At 45.1% G+C, this 18,563-nt stretch overlaps 1 protein-coding gene across 2 annotated transcripts; it reads right to left on the bottom strand.

Moving 5' to 3' along the window:
• Positions 1 to 261: 261 nt before the first annotated feature.
• REST (RE1 silencing transcription factor) lies at positions 262 to 16,887 on the bottom strand. 2 transcript variants are annotated; one of them, XM_051790690.1, is made up of 4 exons: positions 16,794 to 16,887; positions 14,765 to 15,675; positions 8,654 to 8,737; positions 262 to 5,730 (listed from the first exon to the last, which is right to left on the bottom strand). In XM_051790690.1, the coding sequence occupies exons 2-4, from the start codon at positions 15,663 to 15,665 to the stop codon at positions 4,034 to 4,036; spliced, it is 2,682 nt and encodes an 893-aa protein (XP_051646650.1). In that variant the 5' UTR covers positions 15,666 to 15,675; positions 16,794 to 16,887; the 3' UTR covers positions 262 to 4,033. The 2 variants fall into 2 exon arrangements, with proteins under 2 accessions (XP_051646650.1, XP_051646652.1); XM_051790692.1 differs by having other exon boundaries at positions 16,790 to 16,813.
• Between the last annotated feature and the right edge of the window lie 1,676 nt (positions 16,888 to 18,563).

The following is an 18,563-nucleotide window of genomic DNA, read 5'->3' as shown; positions in this document are numbered from 1 at the left end:
TGCACGCAACTCCCACCTTGTGCCCTGCCCTCACTGAAATGAAAACAGTACGCTGAAATGGAAAAACAATGTATTTCTGGAGCCACTGTCCCTGTCTGCAGCCAAGTCTGCGTGTGCACGCACCTGGCATCTCTGTACTGGCTCCCCCACACCCACCTGGATGGCTGGAGGTCTTCAAGAGTTCTGCCAATGTTGCTTGCACTGCTCCTGCCTCTGGTTACAAACGGCTTCCACAGCCATTAATAAGTAGAAGATAGAAGCTGCACGTTCCTTAATAAAGTTTATTTAATCATAACTATGCTTAGGAAAATACACTTGTAAAGGTTAATATAATGCAATTTAGTTTATACTACATTTTGGACAAAAGACTTCTTATACATGATTTAGGTAAAAACAGGATGTATGATCTGGCTCGTTTTACATCTATTACAAATGTAGAAAAGACTGTCATGCACTACAGTAGAGAGCATGAAAAAAAAAATTACCTTTGGTTTAATTCAGAGAATACAAGTATTGCACTGTAAAAGCATCAAACATGGTGCAACTAAACATCATAAACATGTTTCCATGCCAGCTTACAAAAGTTTGTTAGCTAGTGTAATTTTAGAGGGGGAAAAAAATTTATGTACACATAAAACAATTCCATTAGCTATCTGGATTCTGTTAATATCGTATGCACGCCACTTATCTATACAACTGACATTCAAGAAAACTCTTGAATTTGATTTAATACCTTTCAGCTACAATAAATCTGTTGAAATCAATGACATTATCATATCTTAACTGGCCCGTCAGCTCTTTAACATTCTTCTTTAAATGACTAAAGTTCCAGCCTAGGTCATCAAAATCCAGAAATAGCAATTACAATACCATGGATTATAAGTGCCAACCTACCCACTTCTTGACTGTTTCCCAGGGCAGTTACTTTGACTGTACAGATTCATACAGCAAAAGCCCAAAACACCACATTATTCGAATGAGGGTTGGCAGTGTAGGGGTATCAGTGTGCTAATCCTTCCAACCATGTATTGGAGGTTAAACACTCATGAAGATACTATTGCCAAAAAACACAAAAACTCTAGCATTGGCAAAACCAACACATAATAATTTAAGAATATTGAAAAAGACCAAGGAAAAAAAAAAAAGCATTGTTTAAAGGGAGATACAGCAATGTAAGACCACCATATATGGTGGGTTACCTGACCTGCACTCCCTCTCAAACACTCAGTATTAGCAGTGCTTAACATTTTAGATACACATAATGCATTACATCCTTGCTTCTTTACTGTAACATAATCTCAAACCTTGCAGAGAATTCCAACACAGTTCTGCATCAACATTAGGTATTTCAGGACACTGTTGATGGGTCTCAGATATAAAGAATCAACTTTTCTTCTTAATATGTTAATAATAATTTATTTCAGTTTGTCATCTTGTGGTAAGAAACACTGCCAAACAGGAGCCGACTGTTGTCTTCAAAGAGTTCTTGTCAGATCAAGCACTGAAACCTTGACCACTTCATAGAAATGTGCAGCACAGTATTTCAAAGAACCATCTTTGTTCTTATCTCACAGAGAGAGATTTAGAGTCAGTCAACAGCAACATTTTCATTTAAAAACAAACAAGAAAAAAATTATCAGGCCAGTCCACGAGTTTATTTGAACATAGCTAAAGTCCTTGAAGTCTCTCACAAGATGGCAGAGGCTCTTCGCAAGGATATGAAGGGAGCTATAAAACCTCTACACAGTACTGGAATTCCCAGCAGCTACTCATATCGCTCACAAATGGTGGCAACATTTATATATAAAGAAACACTATTATAAAAAAAAAATACATCTAAGACTATTACAACTGGTAGTTTAGGAAAAAAAATTCAACTAGATTTATTTTCTTAATGTTTAACATAAATATAGTTGCAACTTGATCTTGAGTTGACAGTGATTGTCGCAGCCAAGGTAAGGATTGAACACTATCTATGCAAACAAAAACTCACTATACATTATACAAGTTATTTCTGCCATGAGGGATGCCTTCCCTCTCAAATCTTTGGCCTCCTATTACCAATCTCTCCCAAAAGCAGAAGCAATGTAGCATTGTTGCTCTCTATTCATTCAAGGTAGTGGGTTTCTTTGGAGGGGAAGATGCTGTGGGAACATCCAGGGAAAAATGGGGTTTATTCCAGAACTTAAACATCGAGAGTTATTTGCTACAAAGTGCTCTGACAAATGCTGTCTGAGCTCCTCAACTCCACTCTCCAAATAACACCCACCTCCAAATTTGCATTTCTGGAGCTGACAATCAGAGAAGCTGCCCAACTGCTCCCACTGGAAAGGCAGCTAATGACCATCGCAAGAGTGCACAGATGAGACCTGGAGGGCTTTGCTTCTTCCCTGCTGGTTTGGATTTTGTTTACACTTTGCCACAGGTTGGCTACAAGCAGTAAGTATGCAATCTCTCTTTTGTGTGTGTGCTAGAAATGACATCCTTTTAGAATTACAAACTCCCAGTATGACATGTAGACCTGAGGTGACAATCTTACATGTTTCTCCCTGCACGGAAGCAGGAGGATGATTTTATTAAATGCAACTTGAATGAATAAGGAGCAGAAATCCCTAGTTTTTTTAATGTCAGGTTTGTTGCTTACCAGTTGATTTATCTGTATTTGTTTGATGGGGTTTTTCTGTGTATGAAATGTTAGATTATATCACTGCTACTATTTTGTTTTTTTTAAGCTTGTGATGTTTGACCGCTGTCCACCACAGAAATGAATAGGGAAGGGGAAAAAAAATAATCATCTGGACTTGCAGAATGTGTGAACTGTTTACACGGAGAGTGATTATTTTCCTGTCCAAATTATTAATCAGAATTTATTACTCTGTATGTGTATTCAAAATATCAGAAGTGGCATTTCCATGATAGAATAAATCTCATTAAAAAGTGTTTTGAAATTGCATTGGTATCCTTTTGCTCAAGGACTATACAATTTTAAAGCCAGTTAAAAATATATAGCCAAGCAGATCGTAATTTCAGCAACTTCATGCACGACTAATCACAATCCAGGAAAATAAGAAAAATCTGCAGTAAGAAGCATCACAGAAAACTGCCACAGAAAACTGTCCCGTGGTAAGCAACAAGTCTGAATGTTTCCAAATAAAAAAAAACTTACATACAAAACCAAACATGCATATATAAAGTGTACATGTTCTGCACAAGCACTATTCCTAAAGGATTAAACTGCATAGGTAAAAATCAAAAACAATGTGCAACATTATTAAGCCCTTAAAGCACAATCCAAAAAAAAAGGCAGAAAGTAAAAATAAAAAACTTGTTCCCCCACAACAAAGCCAATTACATATCAGTGATTAAGATATTAATCAAGACAGAGGTTCTCCAATCAAAAGTTGGAAGGACTGCTCTCAAATTTTGGCTTATCATTCACGCTTAGGGGACCTGAAATGTATGTTCATAATTGTAATTAGCTTAAACAGTTATGTTCATCACTAGCCAACTTTGATTTCTTTTACAAAGTGCTCTTTATGTAATAGAAGCTATATTCCTGGTAGAAAAACCATCAAATAGTTTAACACTTTGAACTTCAAGACACATCGAAAAGAGCTAAAAAAAATGGGGAAGGGAAGAGGGAACAGAGTTGGCTGCTAGAACAAAAACAACTAATGCCAGTGGCTCTATGAACATGCAACTTGTGTATTGCTAGCTCCAGTCTTGTTCCTAAAACTCAGTTTATAAAAGAACTGCATATGCTAATAGACTAGAAGCTTATGCTCACTTTACAGGACAGAACCTCATACCACCTACCTGCCTTCTCTAATTAAGAGATCCAATAGTTAATGAGTTCACCATTACACACAAACTTGTCAAAAATATTTTCAACTTACAAAAAAAAAAAACAAAACAAAACAAAAAAGAAACCAATGCAGACACTAAAGGAAACCATGCTTAAAAAAAATCTACAATTCTGTACATAAGCTGTGTAAGATCTTACAAAAGAAGATTCTCCAAACAACCGCTCTTTCTATTCCTGCCCTTTTGCTGCCTTCTCAAGATAATACACATTAACTAGGTGCCGGTTGAGGTGCTTGCTGTATTCACCTTCTTTTTTAAATGAGCGGTCACAGAAAATGCACACATAGTTCTCCCTGGCCTCTGTGGTGTCTGGAGCTCCTTGTGATGTCTTTGGACTTGTTTCCTCTTGTACAGAGCGAGCACCATTTAACCCCGAGTCATCGCTTCCTTCTGATATGTTGTCACTTATGTCGCTGCCTTCATGGCTGTGGATGCCCTCATCCTCATCCATTTCCTGAGATTCATTCACTGCTGTGTTATCCCGAGATAAGGCCAGAGCTACTTTAGGGTTCTGTGTACACCTTTCTGGAGGCATGGGTGCTGGCACAGCATCTCCTGTTGGCTCTGTCGCTGGCAGGCACGTCTTGGTCAGGTCCATCAGGTCTGAGTTGCTCACAGGTTCTGCCACAAAGGTTTCCTCTGGCTCCTTCTCAGGTGCCAGATCTGGTACCACATCCATGAGCACGTCCAAGCTTTTTTCAGAAGACACTGCATGGGAAGATTCCTCAGAGCAAGTGTCTTCCCCTTTGTTGGCCTGTCTCTCCTCCTCTTTTGCATCAATAGTGTCTTCGCTCTCTCCTGCAGCAGGCATTTCTTGGTCCTCTACCTCAGCTTCTGTGTTTGCATCCTGAACTGGCAGACAAAGCTGCTCTGGATCTTGGATGCAGTCTCCTTTGGGATCAGTGCTCTCCCCCTTGAGAGTATGATCACCATTGTTGTTTAATGCCACTGTCTCAGAGGGATCTTGCTCCTTCTGGTTACTGCCCTCAGTGTCCGGCTTCACGCATCCATCATCTTCTGTGATAGGATGCTCATCCAGCATCTCCTTTTCCTCGATCTTTTCCTGGTTGAGTTTACTGCTTTTTTTACTGTGCTTAATTTTCAGAGCTTTCTTTTTCCTATTTTTCTTGAGGCAAAAAGTTTGCTTTTTAGGCTCCTCCTCTGGTACAACATCACTTTTTTGAGTTTCCTGGCAGTCTCTGGGTTTAGCTTCCACTTTCTTTTTCTTTTTTGTTACTAGTGAGGTATCATTTGCTGGCTCTTGCTTTGAGGAAGTTGCTTCAGTCTCTGCCTTTCTTTTGACCTTCTTTGTTTTACACGTTTTCTCAGTACTCTTCTCAGTTTTAATATCCATCTCCCTGTTTTCTGAAGCTGATTTCCGACTTCTGGTTGTCACCTGGCCTGCAGAAACATTGCTTGTTGATTTCTTTTCCTTTGCCAAATTATCTTTTTTCTCCACCTTCACAATTTTCTCAGTTTTCTTTGCAGCTGCATCCCCTTTTGTTGGTTCCTTCTCCACTTTGTCATTAACGCTCTCAGAAAAGTCAGCTTCACTCTTTTTAGTCCGTAGCTTCACCTTTGAAACATCCATGGTGATGTCAGCACAATCGGGATGCCTGGATTTGATGTGGTACTGCAGGTTACATTTTTTAGATGCTGCATAATCACAAACAGGACAGAGGAACTGGCGCGGATTGACGTGGAGCTCAACGTGCTTTTTGAAATTGCTGCGGTCAGCCGTTTTGTAGTTACAGTGCGGGCAAATCAGAGGCTTTGGCCCATTGTGAACTTGCCTTGCATGACGAGTTACTTCATGCTGGTTTGAGGCCACATAGCTGCACTGATCACATTTGAATGGTTTCTCACCTAGGGAAGGAAGGACGGAAGGGAATGATGGTGATTATTAAGTATGGGGGTTGGGGAGCATTCACTTCCCACGAATACAGATAAAGAAATATGAAACTCAAAAAGGATAAAAAAAAATTATCCATGCGCCTTTAAAATTAAGCGAAGTCAACATAAGAAATCCACAAGTCACAAACACATTCACAGGACACTAAGAACAAAATACAAGAAAAGAAAGAAGGGGTGAGGGTTGGGAGGAAGGGGATCCAAAACCAAACAAGCAGTAACAACGTCACAGGTTCTGGCTAGGCATACATACCGGCAGAGATCTCTCTACAGTAATATTAGCAAATGGAATCCATACCCAACTGGTCCATTGAATGCATTGTAGAAAAATGGAAATGTAACATTTGATAAATAGCAGTTTCACACAAACGTTTCAAAAAAGTCCAACTTTACACAGATTTAGCATATTTCATGTTTGCATTGAAAAGGAAATGAGGGAAAAGAAGCTAGCAAAAACCTAAGCACATGAAAGGGGTGCCCAGATGATCTTTACCTCTGAAAAAGTTCAGTTCACTGTTTTGGTGTCTCAAGCACATGATGTATTGGCTGCAGGTTACTCTTGGCAAGCCAACCAAATGCAGACTGAAGCCATCATCTCAATACTGAAATCCGCATTTACAGTTGTGCAACAACTCTTGTAGAAGTGTTCTGCTTAGTGCATGCTGCTGCAGCAGAAGTGGCTTTTCACTTACACATCAAAGCAAATAGGAAAAACACTTCTAGTGCAACAACCCAAGCCCAGAAATAGTCTGAGAGCATGTGTGAATTCAGCTGAGGAATTTGGGATGCTTCTGAGGTCTGAACCAGCATCTCAAAAGTGACCCACAGAACTCATGCCTGCCACTTCTTCAATAAGCTGAAAATCCACTCCAGTCCCTTCTGCTCATGGTACAATAGTGCTTCTCCCACCCCTGCAACCTGCTGCCCTGGCACTGCCCATACTCAAGCTGGTCCTCCAGAGCATGACTGAGGAAACCAGACAGCCTGCAGTGAAGATATGGTGCCTGTTCATGCGTTAACCACATAGTTGATCTGCAACACCCTCAAAAACTCTAGAAAAGGCTGTGCTGCCTCCCTGGCAGGAGGGGGTCATTTGTTTAAGAGTCCAGATCACTTCATGTCTGCCTGCAGCATCTCTTTATTATTTAAATAAGAGCCAGTTTGTTTCCCTCCCTCCCCACTTTATGTCCTTCCTTTTTCCCCTCACTTTCTGGTGACATTTTCCACAAGTTTAAGCTTGATGTGCTTATTGCTCATCCTGCATCCAAGTATGGAGCCTTACCACCTACACTTCAAGGCACAATTCTGTGTTACATGCAGTGAGGACAAGAGCAGCCTGTGTCTTATATACACACAAACAAGCTGTTCTAAGTGCACAGAGTGCTCAGAGGTAGCTGCAACAAGGTAACTCAAAGACAGTGTGTGAAGACTTTGTCCATCACCTCTAAATCCAGGGGATTTATTGCACAACTGAAAAGGACATGTACCAACATGGCTGCAAAACCAGCTGTGAATTAGGCTTTAAACCACTGTCATTTGCTGTCTGACGTAGGAAGAAAGCTATGGCACCAGCTGGCCTTAAAAGGTCAGCCTGTGAACTGCAGGAGTCCGGAAATTGCCACAGAAAAGGTTCAGCTGCCTGGGCAATGCAGCAAAACATGCAATAGAATTTAGAAGAGCTAATAATACAACATCCCTGATAGCAAAAGTCATGCCCTCCATCCCAGACCTTTGAGGCAAGGGTCACAGGCAGATCCTACTCCTTATCTCCTTCAGATTTGAGACTTCCTTGCACAGAACAAGGGGAGAGTAATACATTCCTGAGATGGTTTTCAGGTTCGGTATTGACCAAACTGTTTGCAAATTCCATTTGGCTGAACCAGAGTTTCAGCCAAAAATGGTTTTCATTTCTGGAAGCAGAATACTGCATTCACAAAATTCTCAAACCAAAACAATGACATGTCATTTTAAAGTTGGCTATTTTTAATGGCTCCAAGTCCCCCCCTCCACTACAGTTAAAATTGCCTGCATCCTGCTTTCAATTAAAAGCCACATCTATTGAAATTGAAACAATTACTGTTCAGGAGATCTTCACTCCTGTTTGCTAGCATTAGGAATTCACCCAGGTCTGGTCAATTTACATTTCAGCAAACCAAAAGCACAGGCTGAGATCTACCTAAACTCCCCTGCAAGAGTGATAAAGAACAACTGTGCTTGTGTCTGTGGTGTTACAACTCACAAAAATGCTGCAAGAGAACTAGAACAGATGTTTGTAACACCACCAGTAACGGGAAATAAAGGCTAGTGAAAACTGCTAATTTGGCTTTTAGTGCCAAAGTCACTTGTGAACAACCTCTGAGTTTGCTTTTTCTCCTCTGTGTCTCCTTGACATAAGCAGACACTAATTTACATCACCTCAGAACCCCTGGATGAGATGAAATCCCAGACATCATAGAGAAGACTCTCAGCTACTCAAAATTTTCCCAGCTTCACTGATTTGAACTCAGCTATGGCAGCAGACAGAAGATAAGAATTTGTTCCTATATCATCACAATGCTGTATTTATTACTAGATTACTAGGACCACTAGAGCAGCCCTATGAACCTCAGAATACATCTTGGAAAGTAAAAGGGAAAGAAAAAGATATATTCCTGTCATCACTTTTATTAATGACTTAGCATTTCCTTAGTAAGTAGAGACATTAAAAGAGGAGCTAAAACTCAGGCTGTACTGAATGAGATGGCATCTCACACAGAACTGGGCAGCCTGCTCTAGGTGAACTGGGTAACCTCCAGAGGTCCTTTCCAACTTCAACCATGCTGTGATACTGTGAACCATCCCCTTTTCCTCAGTCCCGCTGCTGCCACGCCTTACCAACCTGAGTGGGTGCGCATGTGCCTGGTTAAATGGGTCTTCTGAGAGCTGGAGTAGGGACACATAGCACACTGATAGGGTCGCTCTCCTGCAAAAACAAATGGTAAATTAGTTACTGAAACACAGCAGATTCCCAAATCTGGTTACCAACCCACACAGGTGAGGCTGTCACAGCCCCTCAAGTTGTATTTGAGGGCACGTTATCTCTCAGCAAAGGGAAACAGTGAGAATCACATACCCGAGCTGGACCAGCACAATGTGTCCTGCCCTATGAACGAGGATAATAAAAAGGCAGAATATGAGAGAGGCACATCCTAATGTCCATCTGGGGTCAACAGTGACCTCGGACAAAAGGTGATGAGGACAGACACCTTTAAGAAGCCTTAAGCCACCAGATCTGACTTTCCTACAGCATTTTCTCCCAGCACTCAGAAGATGTACAAAAGATACAGATCCCGTAAGAAACCAGGTATGTTCTTGATTCACATAACACCTTACCTGAAATCTCAGTGTTTAATTTGGATTAAGATGGGGCATAACCATCCATTCAGCATGGATGTGCATTTCCCAGAACACGTGCGCAGATAGAGACCAGGTCTCTACTTTCAAAGTTTTACTGGCAGAGTGAAACTAGCTTGCAGCATGGAAAACCATGATGCCCTGCTCAGTGAAACTATGCTGCTAGCAAAAGCTACCAAAAGTGTAGCAGCAACGTTTATTTTGAAGACTCAAAACCATCTGCCTGAAGACTTATTGGTTTTGGAGAACTAATGGAAACTAACCTGTCATAAATTATATCTCCACAAGAGAGAATTAACTTGTAATTGTAGCTAAAAATTATATCAAGTACAATGATACTTGAAAATCCTTTTCAAGTGAAGACAAGCTCCAAACAAAGGCAGATAGTTTTAGAATTAACATCTGTAGGCAGGTCCAGATAAGTAACAGGGCTGTTTGCCTCAAACTACTAGTACAGCCCAGAGATCTAGGCGGCCTCATCTCCACCAGAAGTTGTAAAAACATTTTGCAGTCTCAGGTGGACACTCTCAACAAGAAGAGAGGAAGGAAGCTGAAAAGGGAAAAGGAAGTTACTTGGTTGTAATATTTATTCAAGTCATAGTCAGAATTACACTACACCATTTTGCTAAATTTGCTACATATGAAGCATACAACCAAGGTGCTCTACAAATCATGGAGACCTGGACATCAGCAAAAGCAAAAGCCCTGCACACAAACCATGTGTTCCACTTACAGAGCTATAGCTCTATCTGCAGCATGTGAGGCTCCACTGCTGGCCTGTGCCAAACAGCAGCAGAAGAGGTCTTTGTAATGCAGATTAATCCCACATTTCTTCTCCCATCAAACATTTATCGTTCTTGATTAAATCAGCAGTTTAAAGTTAAATTCACCCTAACAACAACTCCCCTTCCTTTCCAATTAAAACAAGGTAGGAGATTGGTGCAATACACACAATTAAGATTAAGTCATGTATAAGGGAGGGTTAGTCCTTTTGTTATAAAGAAATGGTTTTGTTTTTACGTGACTCCTTACAATTAGAAAATATGAGGCGAAAGGTCCTGGAATATTCAGTCATATCTTCTTTCCATTACCTGAAATTTCACTTCTGTAAAGTTACCTACAGCATTAGGAATGTGGAAAAGGCTTTTACTTCCATACCCTTTTTTACATAGGGCACAGCAACAAAACATACTATTTATGTACGATGAATGCAACCAGTTTAAAACGTGTTATTCCCTCTTGAGAATTAAATGCATGACTACATTGTAAAGGCTGTTTTATAAAATACTATTCCCCAAAGGATTTGTATTGTAATTTAACAAGCTCATTCATTGCATGCAAACAAGCCACCAAAAAAACCTCTCCAGAAGACACTTACAGAATAAGCCCCAAACTAGCAAAAGCTTAAGCATGCACTTAACTTTATGCAAATGAACAGGCAGACTGACATCAGTGAACAAGTTTAAGACCATCTTGTTGAGGAAACTATCCAATCTCCATTCAGGAGACTCTCTGGCAGTCACACTCCCAAGGCCAGACTGCTGGGACTGAAGGCCCTTCACAGCAGGCAGATCCAGTGAGCCGACGGGTGCCCTGCTTGGCTCCCAACACACCCCACTCTCACAGTCAAACCAGGTTTCTTTAACAGTCAGACCCCAGGTTTCCCATAGGAGAGTCTCAGCAGTAACACAGCAACAGTCCAAGCTGGTGCCTCCAAGAAGGACCCCCAACAATTGAATCTCTGGGCTTTTATACCCGCATGCAAGTCTCGCTTTTCCTCCCGGGTCTTCTGCTCCTGTTGAGCCCTTCCGTGCCCATCCACCTCGGTGGAATCACCCATTTTCGTCTCCTTAGCTATCCAAAAGGTTGGCAGTTCATGGCTCCTGCTGTGTCTCTCAGTGTCTATTCACCTGACTGGCCTCACCAGTAAAGGGTTAGCTCTGTGGGCTCCCACCCTGAGCTCAATCTGCATCTCAAACTGCAGCCTGCAAACCAAGCTACCTCCTCCAAATGTAATCCTCAACGATCTCTTTATAAAGCCTTTTTTACAATGCCATTAGAGCTTCTGTCTGCTTGAAATGAAACTGCTTCCATCAAACTTCCAACACAGTGGCAAGCAAGAAAGATCCCCTATGACAACCAAAATGTAAAAAACCCCACAACAACAACAACAAAAAAGTCCAAAGCTAGATGCAGAACACTGTGACTGCCTGAAGCAGATGTCTTATTCATAGAGCCTTGCAGATTACTTTCAGTGAAGTTTTCTAGAAATTGCTTCTAACAAGTAAAACAGGAGAAAAAGGAAGAGAACAATGCTGCACTGTCTTCCACATAGTACAGCTCCAGGATCAGCAGCAGGTAAATCAAGTCAAAACTTGGTCTAAAAGGTCTAACAAGCACAAATGAGCCCAGGTAGGCCTGTCCCTGACACAAAGAGTCCTTTCTGCCCGAACAGCAGAGGGATTGCCCGAACACCTCCACCACCCACTCCTGGGCAGCAGACAGGCTCTTCCAGATGTAGCTTTCCCAGGTGACAAGTTTATGACCATCTGTAGAGTCCCTGAAACACTCCTTTCCCCAAGGTCCCCCACATTTGTCAGCAGCCTGCCACACAAGCACTGTCACAAGCTGCAAGGTGTCTTCCAGGACAGGGCGGATTCATGGACACCTGCTTTTCAACACGGATGCAAGCAACAGGCAAGCAGATAACCTCTGCCTGCCTTCCCGCAGTCCCCAAACATGCAGAGGAGAGGTATTTTTCCCAACCACTGAAGGTACTAGCATACAGCCCCCTTCCATGCTCCTGGCCATGTGCTCTGGCATTTCCATGTGTCCCTATTAAGTCGATTCAGTTCACTAACCAGCAGAAAACCAACCTGAGGAAGAGAAAGGGAGTATTGCTGCCATTTTAGTGAGCTGAATCAACCAGTCCCAGGACATGGGGAGAAAATCGAGACTGCCTTTCTCCAGCAGCAAAGGCAGAGCATTTGATCCTGTGAAACTCCACTCTGTACAGTCAGTGTTTCAGAAAACTGTATGGCTCTAACACAGCAGAATCCAATTATCTGCAAGAAGGCATTCTCCCACACACAAAAAAAGTCTGGCAAAGCACAAAAAATAGGAGAGAAAGATTAAGTGTTTATCCAAAATTATCTAACTTCTCAGCAATCAGGAAACCAAAAGAAACAAGCAATTCCAACTCTCTTAATATTCTGAACCCATAAAATAGGAAGAAAACTATGTATGTATCCCATTCGTTTTTTCCCAATAAATATTTTTCTTAAGTTTTAAATGAAAACTATAATCCAAAGCTATTTTAGTATCATTCAGTTTTTATTAAATTCAGTATTGTTATGTGAACAGTCTGTAAATACTTTTGCCTATAAAATATCTGTATGTGTTTTTTCAGGTTTTTTGGGGCAGAGATTGTTTGGGGGTTTTTTGTGCACTGTGGTTTTGTTTTCGTATTTTAAGGCAACTTATTACACATTAATATCAGCAAAAACTTTTAGCTTGGTGTATAAATATACCTGCCATGAGCTTATCCATTCTTCTAATACTCTTCCTTTAGTTTTAACTCTCCCCCACAAAATCAATGTTACTGGGAACGGGGCACATTGCTAAATCATTCTACTAACATATTTGAAGCTTTTTATCTGAAAGACATTAACTATGTAGTTATGAAGTAGCAAAGAAACACCTACCAGGGTAGCTCACTTCAGCTTAATTAAAATAATAAAAAGACACAGCAAACCAAAGAATCAGAAACCTTGACTGCATCCCTGTTTTTAAAGGAGAAACAAGGAACTGGATTTTTTTAAAATTTTAATACAGTTCACTGGTAAATTGCTCAAATGCAGGGATAACAGAGCGCTTCCTCGGTAAACATGCTTTCATGTTCCTGTAAAACTCAACATGTTAGTTCCTGTAAAACTCAACAAATGATTTCAGAGATCAGAAAGGGGGACCTAATGTCATGTACAAACACATGCAGGGATGAATTTAAAGTCGAGACAAATGTAAACCAGACAGAAACCCAGCATTGGTTCACATGTGGCCATGAGTTCCCCACATGATTCATTTGAGTTTTTTCCCTATTATTTTGCCATTTTCACCCGATCTCTTTCCTGTTACCTCCTACAATACACACAAAGAAAATGAACTGGAGGATAAACCACACCATTTTGCTAATGTCTCTCACCATAATCTTTGTTTACTTGTTTAGGAAAAAAATATTTATACAAGACTGATTTTTAAGCTGATGGTATCCTCTGAACAACATCACTCAATTATTGTTAAGAGAATAATATGTCTTAAAGTACTAAAAATGCTAGCAGACTCTTCCAGCCCCAACAAAGCAAATACTAAAACGAGCTGAGGAACACAAACTTCTGCACACTTAAGCTCAAGCCCAGCCCCAAGGCCTCTGGAGTGCTCGTCCCTTCCAGACAGCTGCAGACAACTAAACCGAAGCCTCCAAACCATTTATGTGTAACAAAACATGATTTTAAAGGAGAAACTCCCCAGTGTTTTGCTCAGCCGGCATAATCTACAATAAAGGGGATCCAAGTCAGGTCAGCATGCTGGAGGATGGCTAGCAAGTCTGCCTTCTCCTCAGAAAAGGCCTGACATGGTGGAAATAAAAGCTTCTAAGAAGCTGCAAGGAAGGTCTGAACTGTTTTCCCACTTCCACAAAAGGGATCAGGAAGCAAAGCATCTCATGGCCCAAAGAGGTGAGACGACCATGATGTCCCCTCCTAGAAGGGAGTTTTGTTAAGCCTCAGGACTCCCCATGTGAGAGGCCGGTGAGGCTCTCTGATGCAAAGCAAGGTATTTCCTAAGTCACCTGCGGTCCCAGCTCACAGGACAGCAGCAACAGTGAAGGTCTTCTGATTCCACTTGGTATAAACCAGAGAAAAGGGGGGCCTCACACTGTTCCTTCCGATTACAAATCGAGGTTAGGATAAGTCAGGAAATCGGGCCAAGGACTCCCTCGTAGGCTTCCTATAGGGCAACAGAAGTGTGTGTCTACTTCTGGCTACTGCAATGATGTAGGCCCCAGAAAAAATGAAGCCCCTGTACATTAAAATGAATTAATTCACTACTCTTCTTCTGACTTTGTAGATGCTGGAGGGCTCCTCTGCATTTGAGTATCAGATCTTTCTTCTATGTAATTACACCATAGTCAAGTTTCAGCTCAGTCTGAAAGCATCATTTTCAAAACTACCTATCGGATTTAGGCACCTTCTGTCAACCAGTTTGTTTTGGTTTTAGAGTATATCAGTTTTTGGTGTTGTAGACCCTGGCAATCATCACAGGCACACTTTGTCATGCCCTCTTCAACAAATAGACTCATAATTACTAAACAAGATGCTCTTTATCTCCTCCTGGGTACCTGACATTTCCTCAGTCTTCTAGGATTGCAGACTGGAGCTCAAACCGAATTCCACAAGTCTATAACCTGCTGGCACCAAGACAGAGTTTGTTCCATCAGGGTGGAACAAACTTTGCAAACAGAAGACTCTGCTTGCTTCATTCATCACAGATTTCTCAGTAGTCTTACTGTACTTCAATCAAAAAAAGATTAAAGACTTACCTGTGTGAGTCCGAATATGCTGAATATAATTGTTCTTCCTATCTGAAAAATAGGAGCACTCTGAGCAGGTATACACTTTCCTGGGAAAATGATTTCTAAGGTGTTTCTTCCAGTGATATTCACTGACAGTAGTGTAAGTGCATATGGTACACTTGTAGACTCTCTCATTTTCCCCTGCTTTGTTGTGGTGCTTCAAGTGAGCCAGATAGTGATCATATCTGTTAGTGTTATAGCCACATCGATCACAACGGATTGGGCCCTTAGAGAAATCCACCTCTTCTGCAGTGCAAGAATCAGACTCTTTCACCTGTGCTTGCTTTTCTGCGTTTTCTTCCACAAAGAATTTCTTAGCACTGTGAACCCTGATATGATGCACAAACTCCTCTTCGGATTCTGCCTCATACTGGCAAGGCTTACAACGGAATGGCTTGCTCTTCAAGCTCTTACACTTGTCCTCTGTGCTTTCTGGAGTACATGGTGCTTCCAATGACACCTCTTTGTCCACACTGGGCGTCTTAGGAGGGGAACAAGCAGCTGGACCTTGGCTTTCCACACTAGGAACCTCAAGGGAGCTTAATTCCACACTTTCAGGTGCCTCACGGTCACTCTCCGCAGCCTGGGTATCTTCCATACCATCTGCGTCACTATCTGAGAAGTTACTGTCCTCCACCGTTGTCAGTTCTGCCATCTGTCTCTCTTCTCCAACCAGGTAATCACAGCAGTTGCCATTAACTTCTCCTGTTAAGGCCACATTTGCCAACATAATAAGCTGAGGAGCTGCCAGCTCAGCTTTAGAAAGGTCCTGTAAGTCATACATGTCACTGGACAATGCCATGCCAATACCAGTACTGCCAGGAAAGAGGCTATTCCCACCAGACTGTCCCAGCACTTGAGTTGCCATGGCAGTAATTCTGTCGGAAAAGAAAAGAACACCTGTAAGCACCCGAGTGCGGAAAAGCCTCCTCTGCTATGTACTGTCCAAGTAGCCCTCCAGGGAACATCAGAACATTAGAGTTTTTTGCTGAGGCGCTGGGGCAGCGGGAAGCAGAACCCGGGGTGAGGCTGCCACAGACCTCACTCGGCCTCGGGGAAGGTGCGGGGTCTCGTTCCTCGCCCAAAGGGGCTGTTTGGCTCTTCCCTACGGGTGGTACAACATCCCACCGTGTGGAGGACGGGTGGGGGGCGCTGACAGCGGGGGCCCAGGGCCGAGGCCGTGCTCCGGGCCGGGCCCGGCGCCTCTCCGCACGCCAGACGCGGGGGGCGGCGCAGAGCCCGCCGGTGAGTGCCGCGGCCGGGTCCCGCCGAGCGCCCCTGTCCGGCCGCCGCCCATCCGACGGGCCCAGGGCCGCCAACAAAGGAGGACGGCCCGGCCGTGCCGCGACCTCCCCGCGGCCCGGTGCACATCCGCCGGGGGAGCCGGGCCGGGCCGGGCCGTGCCCCGCCGCCCTCCCTCCCCCCTGCCTGCCAGGCATGCGGCCATTTTCTGCCTGCCCACACAAAGCGCCCTCCCCGCGCCGCCCCCGGCCCGCCCGCCGCAGCCGCCGGGGGGGCCTGGCCGGGCACAGACGCCCCGCCGCTCCCCGGTGCGGACGCCCGGCTCCCTCCTCCCCCCGCGGCGGGCAGGGTAGGGCAGGGCAGCGGCGCCGGGGGGGGGCGCGGGCCGGGGGAAGCGCCTCGGTACCAGCAAGGTCACGGCGGCCGCACCCACCCGGTGCCCCGCAGAGGGAGGGGGCAGCGAGCGGCGCCCCGGGCCTGCGCCCGGGCCCATGGCCTGTGGCTGCACCCGGGCCGGCCCGGCCGGCGGAGGCTTCGCCTTCCGGCGGCGGCGCGGCCCGGCCCGGCCCGGCGAGCGCCCCCGCGGCCGGCGCGGCTCCTTAGCCGTGGTGCTGATCCCCCCGCGGCCCGGCCCGCCCGGCCGCCCCCGCCCGCCCGCCGGCCGCAGATCAGCCCTGGACAGCGCCTCTCGCCCGGCTCCCGGCCCCCCCTGCCCGGCGCCGCCGGGCCCCGCCGCGCTCGCTCGCTCACCCACCGGCGGCGCGGGGCCGCCCGGCCGCGCGGCTGCTGCGGGGCGGGGCGGGGCGGGCGGGAGGCGCTTCTGGCGGCGGCGGTGGCGGGCGGAGGCACCCCCGCATTCCAGCACACAGCGCGCAGCGGCGGCACCGCCCCGCCCGCCCCCGGCAGGAGGGGCCGGGCCCAGCGAGGTCACCCGGCAGCGGCGGAGGGCGAAGGGGAAGGGGCGGTCCGGCGGTGGCGTTCGGGGCACCAGCCCGAGGAGGGGGCTCGTGCCCGGCGGCCGCGGGGCTTGTCCGTGCCCGGCCCCGCTGCCCTGCGCTCCTTTGTCCTGTTCAGGGGCGATAGCGCTGAGCTGCCCATCGCCAGGCGGTGTCCGCGGCATCGCCTTCACGAGGCGAGTCCGGAGAAGGGCGACGAAGCTGGTCGAAGGGGCTGGAGCACAAGTCCTATGAGGAGCGGCTGAGGGAGCTGGGGTTGTGTAGCCTGGGCAAAAGGAGGCTCAGGGGTGATCTTATCACTCTCTACAACTACCTGGAAGGCGGTTGTAGCCAGGTGGGGGTCGGTCTCTTCTCCCAGGAAGCTAGTGACAGGACAAGAGGACATAGTCTTAAGCTGCACCAGGAGACGTTTAGGATGGACATTTGGAGGAATTTCTTCACAGAAAGGGTGATTAGACATTGGAACAGACTGACCAAGGAGGTCGTGGAGTCACCGTGCCTGAAGGTGTTTAAGGAAAGACTGGATGTGGCACTTAGTGCCATGGTCTAGTTGACATGGTGGTGTTCGGTCATAGGTTGGACTCAATGATCTCAGAGGTCTTTTCCGACCTAATTGATTCATTGATTCACCCTGCTCCACCGTGGCATGGTCTAGGCGACTAAACTACCCAAATACAAAACGTAAAGTGCCTCATGCAATCGCAGGACTCCAAACCTCCAAATGTATTCCTTGTTCCAAAACTAGGAAAAACCCCAGCAAGTGTCTGTTGTGGAGCCTGGCTGTGCACCTGCTGGCTGTGGCAGGTCCCTGTAATGGAGAGCTCAGGAACAGTGGGCAGTCCTGCTTGTGTGACAATCCCAATTCAAAACGAAGAACCCAAATTTCCTAGTGGTTCTTTCTTGGGCACTCATGTGGCTCTTCAACATGAATATCTGAAAAATTTCCTTGGCCCTGGAACTCCTCAGGCTGAGCTGATTCATAAAGCCCAAACCTTTCAGCAGGAGCCAAATACCTAATGAGGTGAGATCACTAGGAGGCTGCGGAAACCCCCCTCCCTGTGTCATCTGGCCAACTTCAAAGAGAGCTATGCTGTACTGCTGGGCAGCAGGTGCAGACGGGGCCAGCCTCCCTGGCTGGCAAAGTAGCAATTTCTCCTAAACTGGGGAAAGCAAATGTTTTTTTTCCTAGATGCAAAAACAGCTGGAGAATGCAAACTAGGTCAGGAATTGTTGAAGGACTGTAAAGATACTCTGTTGGATATTTAAATGGGGTATCTAAAGAGTATCTCTGATCTGTTCCTGTAGCAACCTTTCTGGCCTGCACAGCAGAGGTTTGATGTGTGTGCTGGATGTGCCTTGCCACTCTCCTTACTAACATGCCTGCGAGGGGTGTCCAGCGAGACCAGAGTAGGGCCACAAAGATGATCTCAGAGAGGGCTGGAGCACCTCTGCTATGAAAACAGGCTGAGAGAGTTGGGGTCGTTCAGCATGAGGAAGAGAGGGCTCTGAGGAGACCTTATAGCACATTCCAGTATGTGAAGGGGGCTTATAAAAAAAAGGGAGTGACT

This window comes from Manacus candei, unplaced genomic scaffold (assembly GCF_025592945.1).
Source record: "Manacus candei isolate 608988 ecotype Guabito, Panama unplaced genomic scaffold, ASM2559294v1 h1tg000028l, whole genome shotgun sequence".
Lineage (NCBI taxonomy): Eukaryota > Metazoa > Chordata > Aves > Passeriformes > Pipridae > Manacus > Manacus candei.
This window is presented reverse-complemented; position numbering and strand designations above follow the sequence as displayed.

What these genes read in the sequence shown, in the direction of transcription:
- REST (XM_051790690.1), bottom strand. Translation starts at nt 15,665, where the DNA reads ATGGCAACTCAAGTGCTGGGACAGTCTGGTGGGAATAGCCTCTTTCCT. An exon ending in GCATATTCGGACTCACACAG is followed by an intron (nt 8,738 to 14,764) that starts GTAAGTCTTTAA and finishes TTGTTTTTGCAG; the next exon opens with GAGAGCGACCCTATCAGTGT. An exon ending in GCACATGCGCACCCACTCAG is followed by an intron (nt 5,731 to 8,653) that starts GTTGGTAAGGCG and finishes TTCCTTCCCTAG; the next exon opens with GTGAGAAACCATTCAAATGT.